At 33.9% G+C, this 17,300-nt stretch overlaps 1 protein-coding gene across 19 annotated transcripts in view; it reads right to left on the bottom strand.

Annotated features, from left to right (window-relative positions):
- The window catches only part of LOC106875384 (uncharacterized), a 425,794-nt gene that overhangs the window by 28,110 nt on the left and 380,384 nt on the right, over positions 1-17,300 (bottom strand). For all 19 annotated transcript variants that reach the window (XM_089338012.1, XM_089338010.1, XM_089338016.1 and 16 more), the window contains 3 exons: positions 16,807-16,976; positions 12,691-12,850; positions 9,461-9,544 (listed from right to left, as the gene is read on the bottom strand). In XM_089338012.1, coding sequence (XP_089194138.1) covers positions 9,461-9,544; positions 12,691-12,850; positions 16,807-16,976 — 414 coding nt within the window. The remainder of the gene's footprint in view (positions 1-9,460; positions 9,545-12,690; positions 12,851-16,806; positions 16,977-17,300) is intronic.

A 17,300-nucleotide genomic window follows, 5' to 3' on the forward strand; every position in this document is an offset into this window, starting at 1 on the left:
AAAAATAGAAAAGAAAAGAAACAGAGGAAGGAAAGAAATTAAGCCTTAACAACAGGGAGTAAACAATTAATTAAATAGATTAATTTGGTCTGCATTGCTAGAATGTGGCAAGCAGAGTGGTGTCTATTGCCTAAGAATTCAAAACTAGCTCTGTTAGGAGATTTTGAATATGTCTACAAAGTTGTTCACTCAACCAGCCACTCCTAAATGACTTTTACAAGTAAATGAAAAAAACATATGTTAGCATTCCACAGCAAAAACGATGAAAACCCACAGATCAATCAGTATCAATGGTTCTCAACAATCTTTTGCCTATGGACCTTTTGGACTCCTATTTTACACTACTGAAACCTCCACAGCCATTTACTGTATATAAAATAAATTCCTGTTTTTATAATTAAATATTATTAAGAATTGCATAAAAAATTTTTTTTTTATATTTTGAGTATTGTAGAAATATAACCAATTTATTGGACAATAAATTTTAACAACAACAAAAAATCTTATATGGGGTCCCCCAGGGGCCATCTGAACCCTGATTGAGAAGCACTGCTCTATATCATTACTGGTAATTTATCCCAAGCAAAGATATTGAGGAGGAGAGATTTAATCCCTGTAATTTCTGAAATACTACTACCAACATATAAAAGCCTTCGTCCTTGAAGATAGACAGGCTGCTTGGCCATAGAGTAACTACAGCCTCAAATAAGCCCCTGTTTAACCCAAACTGGCATTGGAAATATGGACATTAAATGGATACACATACACACATATACATAAACATGCCTATACACATACAAGCTCTGCACTGTTTCCATCTATCAAATTCCACTCAGACCGTACTGGTCAACTCGACATAGGTTATTTAGTATACTAAATGTGTTAGTATTGATTATAAAATATTTAATCAAGGATGATTAATTGCACTAATTCCATCAGATCTTACATTTGAATTCAATCAGCAACACTTCTCAGTCTGACTGAATTTTTGCTTTGTAAATTAACGAAGCTGAAGGCTAATCATTTAAAGTAACAAATCTGAAACTTGTCTCAGAGGTGCTCTAGATTAGAAAATTACAATATACACACACATATACTTATTCAAACAGCATTAATTGAAACCTTTTCTTTCCAGAGAAGCATGAAATTATTTACTGCGACAGTGTTTTGTTTCGGTTGAAATATACCTTAAGAATATTTATTAGTTAGATGCTTCAGAATTTGTCTCAAAATACTGCTGGGCAGTTTTGGCGCTGACATTTTAATACATGCCAGATGATATATATAACCGGTCTTTCAAGAATGCGTATAGCACAGCTCTACATTGCAAACTGGTTGTGTATATCACCTGCGATATTTGTTGTTAATCTGGGCAATGAAGGGTTATTGATGTCTGTGTGTGTGTGTGTAGATGGATGGATGGATAAATTACCTTCAGAATATTCAAGGAAATTTAATTAAAATTTGAGATGAAAATTACCCAGTTGAAACACTTTTAGAAAACAGAAACTCTTAAATCTCTCTCCTGCTTATCATATTCATTTAATCTTTAACCCTTTAGTGTTTAAACCGGCTATATCCGGCCCAAATATTCTACACATTTAATGCTCAAACTGGCCAGAACCAGTATCTCTAACCTGTCCTACAATGTCATTCTAAAAATAAGCAATTACATCTTTCAACTCTTGAAGCTACAAGATAATACCAGATTAATTTTTTAAAATTTAAATGAATAAGGATTACTTTTGACATATTAATTTGAATGCTAAAGGGTTAAATATAAATATTCAAAAGTATTATATTCAAATACAGTGCAATTTACCTGTGACGACTATTACTGTATTGAATATAATTGTATATTATTAGACATGTCAATATTTAGCACAGCTAAGGTAGTGAGCTGACAGAAATGCTGGCACACTGGGCAAAAAGCTTAGTGGCACTTTGTTCATTTTCACATTCTGAGTTTGAATTCCACTGAAGTTGACTTTGTCTTTCATCCTTTCAGGGTCAATGAAATAAGGCTTTGGTTCAGCTCAAGGCTAAAGCAGAAGACACTTCCCAAGGTGCCACAGGGTGGTGGTGGTGGTGGTGGGGAGATGGTGATATAGCATGGAGAGATGCAACACAGGAGTGCTGGTGATGCTCTGACAGAGTTGTAGAGATGCACAGTGGCTCTGATGGTGCATAAATTGATGGCAATGCAGAAAGAAGGAAGGGGCAGGGGATATAGTACTGATTTGTGCAGAATGGTGATGGTGGTGGTGGTAGTGGGGGCAGTAAGAAGTGGTGGTGAGGTTGGAATTCTGTGGAGGAAGAAATCAGAAATGTGACAAAGTTCTTTGTTGAAAGCGACATTAAGCAGTAAGCATAATTTATTGCACCAGCGCACAGTAGTTGTCACTTAACAGTGAGGCACAGTGTGACATAGTGTGACATAGTGTGATGTGGTGAGGTCATTTGGTACATTTGATGTCATGGAAAGTAATGTCATAACCTCATTTAGTGTTCAACCCAAGGCCAAGTCTGGATATGGTCAAAGACATTCCAGTTATGATAATCCTACCTTATTTTCAGACATAGTACATCTAAGACTATATTATCTAATGTGTCCTTCTTTTATGACAATATGATGTAATTTGGCTGCTGTTTCTAGCATGCCCAAAACCACAAACAGGCACTCATGTTGGACCATCATAGGTTCCAAAGCAGAGTGGATCACATGATCTTAATTTTATTTCTAGACATAATACATTTGGGACTACATTTTCCAATATGTCCTTCTTTTAAGAAAGTTGGATGTAACTTGGCTGCTATTTCTGGCAAGTCTAGCAACCACAAAGAAGCTCCCTTGTTGGGCCATCATAGTCATCAAAGTAGAGTGAATCAGATGATCTTGTTTTATTTCCAAGAATACATTATCCAATATAGCCTCCTTTCAATACAGTAGGATGTAATTTTACTGCTGTTTCTAGCAAGTCCAGCGACCACAAACAGGCTCCTTTGTCAGGTCACTATAGTTTCCATAGAAGAGAGGATCAGAAGGAACTAGACTCAGCCTAAGAAACAGCGAAGATGGTGGAGCTGGGAACGGTGGTGACAGCCGATATTAGAATAACTGAACAATTTTAATAGCCCAGAACACAAAAGACAGTAAATAATAACCTAGATGTCGCACTGTCACCTTCCCCTCTCTTTGGCCACTGTCATTAGATAATGGGTGTCCATAAACCATCAAAGTATGTGTCAGGTGTCCCACCAACAAAAGTTAATTTTTAATTTACGACACGAGAATATTGCTGGAAATACAGTTTATGACTTCGGCAGGTTAAGGAGATACACGGCAGCAGTGGAAACTACGATGATGGCGGCGCTGTTGAAGACCTGCTCTGTTTGAAATGGTGCCGAAAGAATGGGTAATGGAGAATAACAAGACACTGAATGAGTTTTAATGGGTATTTTTATGTATATTTTTAGTGAGAAAGGTATTAATGCTCAATAACAATAATAATAATGATAATAATAATAATAATAAGAAAAAGAAGAACAACATACATATTTACACGCACATTTACAAATATATATATATACACATACACACATACACAATATTATCTCCCTTCCATTCAACCTCTTTTTTCCCAATCATTCACCATGTTGGACTACTAAACTTGCGTTTGTTTTTCAGTCTCTCTTTATTTATTTCCTCTTATTCCTTTCTGCTGAAGAGCAGAGGCTCGAAACGTTGCCAGTACCGCCGGACTGGCCCTCATACCGGTGGCACGTAAAAAGCACTCACTACACTCTCAGAGTGGTTGGCGTTAGGAAGGGTATCCAGCTGTAGAAACTCTGTCGAATCAGATTAGAGTCGGGTGTAGCCATCCGCTTCACCAGTCCCCAGTCAAATCATCCAACCCACGCTAGCATGGAAAGCGGACGTTAAATGATGATGATGATATATATGAATACATTGAGGGTATCATACAAACATTTACAAATACAAGCACACATAGATGGAGGTTAATAAACCTTCTACATAAAAACTGCAAATGCCTTTAAATAATTGCCAGTGAAACAAAGGAAGAAAGCTAAATTATTGATTCTTCTATTTAAATACTCTCAAGTGAATATGATCAAATTGGGATGTAACTATGGTCAACTTGGCGCCACACCACCACCAGACTAATTATACTGTTAATGCAAAGTTAAATGGTGCTACTATGACGGTAATGATGCCATAGCAGTGACGATGGACCTATTACTGGACATTAAATTCTGTTACAGTAATTAAACTAATGTAAACTGAAAATTAAAAAAAAAAAATAAACGCCTTGCCTTATGATTGTATTAGAATACCATCGAAAGATCTATCAACAGACAATACTATCGTTATAGCAATAACTTCAGACTTATTACTAACAGTAGATTTATACGTTATAACGACTACAGAGGTAGTATAAATAGGCACAAGTATAGCTGTGTGGTTAAGAAGGCTGCTTCCCAACCACGTGGTTTTGGGTTCAGTCCCACTGCTGCAATATACCTCAGGCAAGTGTCTTTAATAACAGCTATGAGCTGATAAAAGCCTTGTAAGTGGATTTGGCAGATGAGATCCCAAAGAATCCCATTGTATTTCTACATTTTTCTCTGTGTGTGTGTGTGTGTGTGTGTGTTTGTATGTAAGTATATATATGAGTGTATCTGTGAGAGTGTGTGTTTGTGTGTGAGAGTATGTATATATATATATATATATATATATATGAGTGTATCTGTGTATGTGTGCACGTGCATGTGTGATACCTTGTCTTGACATTGCATGATAGTTCTGAACAAGTGTCACTGCCATACAAACGGTGTCATTCATTTCCAATCTTCCACAAAAACATGTCTGATCATGGGGAACTATTATTACTTTGCTTATGGATACTCAGCTGTAGAAAAATCTACCTTGCCCAATGAAACATTTAAACTATTGCGATGATGATGGTAATTACTTCCTTTTGTTTTAAATGGATTGGTCTGGAATATCCCATAGACTGTGCAGTTCCTCCAAGACAAGTAAACCAAATGTGGTTGGTAAAATCATTAGAATATCAGACAAAATGCCCAGCAGCATTTAATTATAAACCTTTTATGTTCTGAATTCAAATCTTGTTGAAATCAACTTTGTTCTTCACGGTCAATAAAATATAGTTCCAGTCAAGCACTGGGGAGAAATGTAAGCTCTTTTAATGCATCCAAAATTTAAATGGGATTATAACGGAATACAAGAGAAAACAACAAAATAAAGTTGAAGCCTAAATGAAGACTGAGCTTGCTGGGAACACAGGAAATCTTAGCACTTGTAACAAATATCATATGTAATGTGGAGTAAATGTTTGCCTGATGATATTCATACCGTGACGGAAATAAATTTTAGGAACCAGGAACGCACTATAGTCTCTGAGACTGATTTTGGGAAAGAGGGGACTGGGAGTCATGGGTTATAGGGCAGTCATGTATTTTGAGTTTGAAGGACTGCCTAAAAATACACAACACATTATAGAAGTTTGTCTAACAATCGTATTATCAGAGGCATGAAACTGATAGTAGCTTGCATTTAAACCCTATGTATATTAAATTATACATCCATACAAATATATATATATATATATATATATATATATATATATATATATATATATATATATATACATATATATATATATATATATATATATATACATATATATATATATATATATATATATATATACATATATATATATATATATATATATATATACATATATATATATATATATATATATATATACATATATATATATATATATATATATATATACATATATATATATATATATATATATATATATATATATATATATATATATATACATATACATATATATATATATATATATACATATATATATATATATATATATACATATATATATATATATATATATATATATATATATATATACATATACATATATATATATATATATATACATATATATATATATATATATATATATATATATATATATATATATACATATATATATATATATATATATATATATATATATATATATATATATATATATATATATATATGAAATCAAATACAAAACACATCATCAACAAAAATTCAAGACATTCACAGTTCATATTATTCAGTTGATACTCAAAGTAGGAAAAGAATTGAGTAAAAGTTATAAAGTATAACATTTTGGACAAAACCCTTTGTTGTATACTAGAGAAACATCCAAGCAAAGAAAAGGAAGAGAAGAAAGGACATAAGAAAAGAAAAAGAGAGCCAAGGAAAAACGAAAACAACATAAGTTAGGTTCAACCTCTAGTATATATACATACTTACATCTGCCCTGCAGATATATCTCTTTGCAAATCAAAGTAAAAGAGGATATCTATAGACAACTGCTTTGAAACCTGCAGCTTCTCTATCCAGACTATGAATTCATATTCATACCAATAATAACTGGAGCACTAGATTTTGTTAGTAAATGCTTAAAGGAGAATCTGGATAAACTGAGGTTGTCAGAAAGAGAAACTGACCGGCTGATTCGTGCATTACAAGTGCAATCTGTGAGTGGAACAGTAAAAATATGCAACACTTTTCTCAAGTTCCAAATGTGAATTTGTCTATGTTAACTAAATCCCAACGAAGGAGCCTTGTATCTTTGTTGGAAACTGGTGCCCTCCTTGGTGGAAGATTTATAATAATTAAAAAATAGGAGAGACATACATACACATATATGATACACAAACATTCGACTATTAGTTTAGCAGACATGGTTGTAAGCTAATGAAGTTCATGACCTAGTTTCTTATTCCTTTGTCATTTTAATTTCTTATTACTGATCTATACTTGACTGACACTTTGTTCTAAAGCATGAGTATACTGAATTATAACACCAGGTTATCAGTATTGCTAAACCTAAGTGAAATAATATATATATATATATATATATATATATATATATATATATATATATATATATATATATATATATATATATATATATATATATGTATATATATATATATATATAATAATAATATTAGGGACAAAATCCAAAATTACAGGTAAAAAACTCAATTAAAATCAATTTATAAAAAATTAAAATTAAATTGAGCCTTATAGATAAAGTATATATAAAATATATATAGTTTTAGGGAAAATAACCAATTTTCAAGAACTCATCGATGAAAATCCACTATCACATATAGAAAAATTAATAATTAAAAGCACAATAAATGAGTATAATATAAAGTAAAGTAAATATCATAAGATAAATATAATAAATATAATATATATATATATATATATATATAGTAAAAAAGAAGGGATCAATTACAGTGACAATTGATAAATCCCTTAACCCCTTGGCGGTCGTTGGGGCAGTGCAGCCTTGCAGTGTGTCTAGGGCGAGAAAGCCTGGCAGAGCTCATCCCTCTCCAGGCTAAACTCATTTCTACAGCTTAGTGGACTGGAGCAACATGAAAAGAAGTGTTTTGCTCAAGAACACAACAGATGTCTAGTCCAAGGATTGAAACCACAATCTTACGGTCATGAATCCAACACCCTAACCACTAAGCCAATTAAATTAGATCAAAGTGAATCAATAGTAAAGCACACTTGATGTTTTGGCTGGACAGTTTATGCCAAATATCCCTGGTAATATGCTGTGTTTCCAATAAATTCCTCTAGAAGAGAGACTAAATTATCAATGTCTGTCATGAAAGGGAAGTCATTTTACTAAGGAAAAATTATATTTGGGAATGAAAAATAGTTTAACAATGAAGGGTCTTTTCCATAAGTGTTTTAGGGGTTCATGGAGCGCGCAAATGGTGAACAATAATTTGATATTTGGCCCTTGATGGTTAGCATAGGTATATAAAGGGGAGCGATAGTGAAGTGGTAATAGAGAATGGAGACACAGTGAAGGTGAAACAAAGAGAAACACAGGCTGAAGTAGGTACAACAGCAGAATAAAGATAGATTTGGTGATGGGGATTGTGAGACTATGTATGTGTGTGTGTGTGTGTGTGTGTGTGTGTGTGTGTATGCATATGTCTGTGTGTGTGTATATATATATATATAATGTATGTATGCATATATATATATATATATATGTATAATGTATGTATGTATGTATATATATAATGTATGTATACATATATATAATGTATGCATGTATGTATGTATGTATATCTATCTATCTACTTATATATCATATGTACATATAATGTATCCATGTATATAAATATACATGTGCGTGTGTGTATACATACATACATTATATGATATATATATATATAAATATATATATATATATATATATAATGTATGTATGTGTGCGTGCATGCATACATATACATATACACACACATATATATATGCATATATATATATGTGTGCATACAAATATATTTATATATGTATATATATAATTGTAAATGTGTGTGCCTATATATATATATATATATATATATATATATATATATATATATATATATTTATATATATATATGTATGTATGAATGTAATTTGCATGACTTTATTCCATAAAAAGTTGATGAGAATTCAGACCGAACACATGAAACGAAATGAATGGTCAATAAAAATCCAATGAGAAGAGATCTGTTACAACGAACGACTCCAAAGGAGATAACAATCCCATTAGAACAAATGTGAGGTCAGACCTATTAGACCGAACGAGAGCTAAAATGAAAGTTAACCTTATTCCGGCAAAAACACAACTACCATGTTGTTTTCACAGGATTATTATTATTATAATTATATTCGCCATCATCATTAGTTTTTATAACGCAATACAAAAGTTTTCACATCTTCACAGGGTAATATGTAAAAATCGATGTAAAACCTTAAGTAATGCCAAAACTGTTGATGGTTAAAACAATATTTACAATATTATTTTCATACAAGAAATGCTAAAAGAAAAAAGAAAAAAAAAAACACTAGGAAAGGAAAAACAAATAATACCGAAGAGAAATTCAAGCATCTAATAACAAATAATGAGGAACGTTTTATATTTATTCATCCATAAACCATTCTCTGAACATTCACATACACACATTAGTGATGAATCTCTATAGGGTTGTGTGCAGAAGTTGGTCTGGAAAAAGAGGTAAAAATAATCCAACCTCTTTAAGCTAAAGAGAGTCTAGTCACGGGAGCATGCAGTAAATAAATGAAACAGATTGAATCAGAGATAAGTCCTTAATACTGTGTGTTCGAGAAACTTTCAGCCTGGGCACTGCTGGGACTTGATGAAGGAGGGAAACTACGAGAAAGAGAAATGAGGGATAGTTCTGTACTTACACAAGATACTATTATAATTTATATGATATAGTTTATGTAGTAAAGAAGGAGTAAGGCTGAAGAAGTCTGAAGTAGCAGACTTACCTGGATGTATGGCGCCACTGCACGAGATATCTCTCTTTGTTTCTCAGTAACAAGATCTTTCAGTTGTGATACCATTTCCCTGAACTGTAAAATAAGATGCCAAATTAATACCACTGATTTTCGGTTCACTGTTAGTATCCACATGTTTATTTTGGTTTTAGCTTTAATACAAAAATATATGCCCCCTAGGTTCCCTATAATAAATACTTGTAACCGTTAGCTAATCTTTATCATAAAAATTTTCCCAGGGGAAAACCAGGGAAACCTGGGTCTCACAAGGAAGGTGCAGATGTAATTAATTTGAACACTTCATCGTCATCATCACTAATATCAGTCAGGAGGTAACGGGTTCAATGTTTTGAAGGTAATGGTGTCTCTGGTCTCCGGTTATTATGTCAATGTCATACCTTGACATTGTTGTCTTCTTCCTGACCTTAATGACACACAAGATATATGGGCACAATGTGAGGGCACTATGGCCCAGTGGTTAGAGCAGCAGACTCACAGTCGTAGGATCGTGGTTTCGATTCCCAGACTGGGCGTTGTGAGTGTTTATTAAGCGAAAACACCTAAAACTCCAAGAGGCTCCGGCAGGGGGTGGTAGCGACCCCTGCTGTACTCTTTCACCACAGCTTTCTCTCACTCTTTCTTCCTGTTTCTGTTGTACCTGTATTTCAAAGGGCCAGCCTTGTCACACTCTCTGTCATGCTGAATCTCCCCCAAGAACTACGTTAAGGGTAGACGTGTCTGTGGAGTGCTCAGCCACTTGCACGTTAATTTCACGAGCAAGCTGTTCCGTTGATTGGATGAACCGGAACCCTTGTCTTTGTAACCAACAGAGTACTACAATGGACACAATATTCGAGCAACTGAGGTTAATTTATATGATTTCACTTCTAGTTATTATATTCTAACTGCGGGGAGAGAAGAAGAAAACTCCTCATCATTACCACCATCACCACTTGGGCATGTACAAGTTGGATTAGTACAAGATGAATTAGTCATTGTACAGACAGCAACTGAGAAGGAAAATAAATATTATTCAAAATTTATCCTTGTTTATGTCTAAAAATGTGGGCTGGGTGCAAGGTTTTGTCCTACTTGCATTACAGAGGTTGTCTTGTGCGAAAGGGTTAAAGTGACCTCTTAATCTTTGTTGGTTATCATTGCACTAATGTTCTCCACAGATGCTTTTGCTGATGTGAGGCTATAGCGAATTTAATGGACAGTGAAATTGAACACAGGACTATGTGGTTGTAAGGTGAACTTCTTAACCGCAAAGCCATGCCTCGCACACATACATAAAATTAAGTAAAATAATTTGTTATATGCAACAGAAGCAGTATTAGATTAAAAAAACCACCTGTGTATCATACTTAATGCATATACATCACAAAAAAGCAAAATCTCTTAAAGGACACATTGTGTTTAAAATCACAAAACTATATTAGTAGCAGATGAAAATCATCCAACAACAGCAGTAAGAATGCTAGACATACATTTCTGCTTTATTGGGCTTCGTCAGTAACATATATCTAGTGCTGATCACATGCTAAGACAAAATCTGTTGCCACTGATATAACAAAAAAACGATGATTTAATAACCACTGATATTGCAATTAGCTACTTGGCAGAATAACAATTTGTTATGCGCAACAGAGGCAGCATTAGATTAAAACAGTCATCTGTGTATTATACTAAATGCAGAAACATCATGATTGATATAGTTTTGCGTTTAAACACACAGTACATTCATAAAGGATATTATCCCCAGGCGAATTCTGCAGTTAATTTGCCTTTTGTGATGAAAACTTCATTAAGTATAATAGATAGACAGTTATGTAAAATAATATTTTCCTTTTTGATAAAACTGATGCAAAGAATTTGGTGGGCTTGATAATCTTGTTAAAACAAATTAATGTTCATAGAACGTGGAATATGGTATAAATTTCTCTTTAATTGGAATAACAAATAAAAAAATTTATAAAAAAATTTAAAGGATGAAACTGATTAATAAAAAAAAAGACCCAAAAGATCTCCTTTTAATTGGATGACAAATTCTCTCTTCAAATTTTCATTAATTTTTTTATGCCTTTCTCTCATACAGGAAAAGAGGCTACAATTTTAAACTAATAACTATAAAACAAATTACACTGTTAATTTGTCTAAAGAAGGAAACAATTTGATCCTAACAACCGAAAAATACCCATAACAAATATTGTCTGCTACACATGTAGGGATAGCTGAGTGGTCAAGGAATTTTCTTTGTAACTATGAGCTCCCAGGTTCACTTCCATTGAGTAGGTGGCATCTTGGGTGAGTGCATTTATTGTAGTTTTTGGACTGATCCAAGACTTGTGAATGAATCTGGGCAGAAATTGTAAAGATGCAGGTATGATGTGTGGTTAAGAAGCTGGCTTTGTAGTCATGTGGTTTTGTCTTGTTAGGGGTATGTAGGACTACATTATCTAATGTGTTCTTGCTTTAAGATGGGAGAAGTGTGATTTGAGAGAAATTTGACTGCTATTTCTAACTAGTTGAGCAACAATGTAACCGCTGCCTTGTTGGTTTGTGAAGACATTATGAATAAGAGATGTTTCAGTCAACCAATATAGAAATAAAATATATACAATATAAAAACAATATGGTTACAACATAGCTACAATAAAGATATAACATAGATAAAATAAATACAATATAAATGTAACAGATACAATATAGGCAAATATATAAACAGAATCTAATTACAACAGAGATATGACATAATCACAATACAGATACAACATAGATATATTATAGACAGAACAAACAAATCTGGTACAATATAGAAATAATCTAGTAACAAAATGGTACAATAAACACAGATATACTATACAAATAACACAGAAACAATATTAATACAACATCAATATATATAAAAGTATATATAATATAGATGCAACATAAATACAATATAGACATAATTTAATGAAAGCAGAATTACAGTATATATGCAGCATAGTTGTAACATAGATGCAATATAGACACTACATAAAAACAAATATGCATATAACATGGATGCAATATTGATATAATATAGATCCAAGGTAAGTACAATATACTGACAAAGTTACAGTACAGTTATAATAAAAATGCAATTAAAAAAATTGATATTGCAAAAGCTTTTGAAGAAATCCAAGAAAAGAATACAAATGAAATATAAATAAAATAAATGTTATGAAGTTGCTTACCTTTGTATGAAGGCTTGCCATCAATTGGGCATTTACTCTCTGTACTCGGTCTGTGGCAACCTCAAGAGCTTGTAGCTTTTGAGAAAGTACAGCCATGAATTGTTGGACACGTAACAAGATGGAATGGTGACACTTATCTAACACTTTCCATAAATGGAACCTGAAGAATAACAAAAATATATAAATATGTGGTGCAGGTAATGGCTGAGTGGTTAACGATGGTTTCGGCTTCCGCTTCACTGCATAGTACCTAGGTAAATGTTTTCTTCTATAGCCTTGGGCCAACCAAAGACTTGGGAGTAGATTTGGTGATCAGAAACTAGAAGAAGCTCATTTAACTTAACTACCTAATATTTATTTCTTTATTGCCCACAAGGGGCTACACACAGAGGGGACAAACAAGGACAGACAAATGGATTAAGTCGATTATATTGACACCAGTGTGTAACTGGTACTTAGTTAATTGACCTCAGCAGAATTTGAACTCAGAACGTAGTGGCAGACGAAATACCGCTAAGCATTTTGCCAGGTGTGCTAACAATTCTGCCAGCTCGCCACCTTAAACCAATATTTCTTACCTGTTACCAAGCAAGGTAATATTTGCCCCATAGCTGGAGGACAGGTTTTTACAGAAGATCAGAAGACCACCACTTGTATGATGGTGAGACTCCTTTACAGCTATCATGAGATATCAAGGCAAGAAGACACAAAACACACATACATACACAACAGGATTCTTTTGGTTTCCTTCTACCAAATTGACTTGCAAGGCTGTGGTTCACCTGATGCTATATTCTAAGACATTTGCCCAAAGTGTTAGCTAATGGAACTGAAACCAAAGGCAAACTTCTTAACCACACATCTATGTCAGAATGTATAATAAAAAAAGTTGTTTCCTAAGAATTATCGAAAAATATCTTGAAAATCAATATGGAAATTTCCTTTACAAACAATACAATGAGTCATTTAACCCCAGGCCAAACCTGATTGAACAGAACTATGATCAAAAGCAATCCGACTCATTTATAAAAAAGCATTTAATACTATTTTATATAATGTGTCCTTCCTCTTTTGTAAGACAATATATGCAGATTATACACACACACATACATACACATATGATCATCATTTAACAGACATTAAATGATGATGATGATGATGTGTGTGTTTGTGTATGTGTGTATATGTGTATGTTTATATATATATAAAATTATATTTTTACAATAAAAATGATAATTACGAAGAAACTGCCATGCACCTTTAAGAAACCTGAAAGAATTGATTGCTTTCCAATAAATAAATAATAGTAATAATAAAAAAAAAAAAGATTCAACTCTTATGATTTTACAAAATAATGAAATAAATACTCAAGTAATTATGTATTGTACAGAAACACAGCCACTTAATATTTGGAAACAATAGCTGTTACTGTTTTGATTCTCTTCAAGAAATATTTATTCTTTCAAATGTATTAACTAAACTATAGCCCCAGGCCAACCAAAGCCTCGTGAGTGGATTTGGTAGGTTAAAATTGAAAAGAAACCTATTTTGTGTGTGTAATATATACATACAGATGTATAATATATATATATATATACTCTTTTACTTGTTTCAGTCATTTGACTGTGGCCATGCTGGAGCACCACCTTTAAAGTCAACCAAATTGACCCCAGAACTTATTCTTTGTAAGCCCAGTACATATTTTCTATTGGTCTCTTTTGCCAAACCGCTAAGCTATGGGGACGCAAACACACCAGCATTGGTTGTCAAGCGATGCTGGGTGGGTGGGGGGGGGGGACAAACAAACATATACACACACATACATATATACATATACGACGGGCTTCTTTCAGTTTCCGTCTACCAAATCCACTCACAAGGCTTTGGGCGGCCTGAGGCTATAGTAGAAGGCACTTGCCCAAGGTGCCATGCAGTGAGACTGAACCTGGGACCATGTGGTTGGTAAGCAAGCTACTTACCACACACTCACTCCTATACACACACACACACGCATGCATGTGTGCTTCTCTTTCTTTGTCTTGACATTGATTTCAAATTCTGGCACAAGGAAGGCCAGTAGTTTTTGGGGAGGGGAGGGTTTAAGTCAATTACATTGACCCCCAGTGTTCAACTGGTACTTACTGACCCTCTAAAAGGATGAAAGTCAAAAGTCAACTTCAGTGGAATTTGAACTCAGAATGTAAAGATGGATGCAATGCCATTTAAGCACTTTCGCCTGTCATGCTAATGGTTCTGCCAGCTTGATGACTCTCTTTGTCTTGACATGGCATAATTGCAAACAGACATTACTGTCATAAAAGTGGTGCCATTTGTTTGCAATCTCCTATGAAAACATGTCCGGATGAGAGAGGAAATCATTATCTTACTTGGAAACAGGTTCGGATTAGTGACAGCAGAGTATTTGACTGCAGAAAATCTGCCTCAAACACATCCTGTCTGCCCTATGCAAATATAGGAAAGTAGACATTAAAATGATGACGAGAGAGAAATTTAGCTGTTATTTCAAGCAGGTTGAGCGTCCACATACAAGCTCTTTTACTGACTCGATTAACAATATTATTATATCATTGAACAGGTATGTAGAAATATAGTGCTTGTTTCCTTGCCAGGTGGTAGTGAAAGATCCATAAAATAGGGATATGGGGTGGAGTTGTTTCTTGGAAAAGGGCAAAGTATCTTGTTTCTATGAGGCACCCAGCATTTTATGGTTTCTCTCCCCCCCACTTCTCGCTCTAACTGTACACTTTCTGAAACTCTCACACCAATTATTGATCAATATATGAATACAAAGGAACTGCAATAGCAATTCCAGTCTGACCTTGGTTAGGATATGTAATTTAACTTTCCATTGACTTCCCAGGATATCGAGCAAGATAACAAGATGATATGGCTTAAGAGAGAAGTAACTGTTACACCACAAGACTCTTTCTCAAGAATATATACAGTATTGCTTACTTCTTCATATTGCCATTTTTATGTTCTTGCACTGGTGTTGTTTTGTTGCTTGGTTTCCACGCAAATGTAGATTAAGAAGGTTTTAACAAAGATTTAAATGTGCATTAATTTGTTAGAGCAAGCACTTCACAGCTGGATGTTCTTCCTAGGAGCAACCAATTAAATAGGATTCGGATCTATTAGCTGCTACATTGACCAAGTTCAATGAAATAACATAATTTGCCTGGAGATAAAATTCTCAAATGTGTGGCTCAATCACCAACACCACACTCTAACTGTCATTTACATATATGACAGGTTCCTAAATAAACTTCTGAAGAATGTTTTAACAGAGACTAACTACACTAACGTGGTGAAAATCCTTCACTATTGAATAATTGGTACATTCATACCGAGGTAGAGTCATACCAATTGGTGACTCAAACCTATTTGATGGTCACTTCAGGCGAAGACAGAAAGTATTTCATGACTAATTATTCTGAAGCATATGTATATGTGTATCATATATGTATATGTAATGTTAAAAAGATTTTATTATCATTATTATTATTATTATTATAATTATTAATTATTATGCAATAAAACTTATATGAAAATAAAGGTTATAATACAATGAATATTTTAACGTGAAGTAGATGCAATTTTAACAAAGTTTAAGAAAATTAATGGAATTAAAAAAATTGAAATTAATCAATTTTTCTAATGTGCAGCAAGGTTTATGGAATTATAGCCAAGGCTCATCTGAGCTTGACCCAACATTTTGTTGGGTCAAGCACATTTAGTGTTTGACCAATAGACTCTCATCTAACTTTGGACTGTGCAGATAATACTGGACTGAGTTGGTGCTTCAACTTAAGTACCTAATTCAACTGAATCTCAATTATAAATGGCGGTGCCCCAGCATGGCCACAGCTCATGAGCTGAAACTAGATAAAATGAAAAAATACACACACACATACATACATACATACATACACGATGGGCTTCTTTCAGTTTTTGTCTTTCAAATCCACTCACAAGATTTTGGTCGGCTCGAGGCTATAGTAGAGAACACTTGCCCAAGGTGGCATGCAGGAGAAGACAATCCAGTGGGACAACTAGAAGAATGAAGGAAATGCAATGTGAGAGAAGTGTTCTTACCCAAACACAGTGCCCCAACTGACACTAACAGTACGGAAAAGAGGTTCAGTCAGCTGTTCGTTGAAATCTATTGGGCCATATGTTGGAGAGTTGAACTGTCCAGAACGTCTTACTGTAGCCATGTATGTAGCAAAATGAAGGCCTCCTTTTGTCTTGTCATCTCGATTAACCTGAAAAAAAAAATGAAGCAGTTACATACTAATAAAAAACAGAAGTGTTTCAAACAGTTCAACAAATGTCTTATCATTTATTTGTTTTAGTCATTGGCAACTGCACTCTCGGAATGGTTGGCGTTAGGAAGGGCATCCAGCTGTAGAAACTCTGCCAGATCAGATTGGAGCCTGGTGCAGCCTTCTGGCTTGCCAGTCCTCAGTCAAATCGTCCAACCCATGCTAGCATGGAAAGCGGAATTTAAATGATGATGATGATGATGATGATTGGATTGTGGCCACACTGGAGCACCAGCTTGAATAGTTTTGGTCAAACAAATCAAC

This window comes from Octopus bimaculoides, chromosome 20 (genome assembly GCF_046866305.1).
Source record: "Octopus bimaculoides isolate indiv1 chromosome 20, ASM4686630v1, whole genome shotgun sequence".
Classification (NCBI taxonomy): Eukaryota; Metazoa; Mollusca; class Cephalopoda; order Octopoda; family Octopodidae; genus Octopus; species Octopus bimaculoides.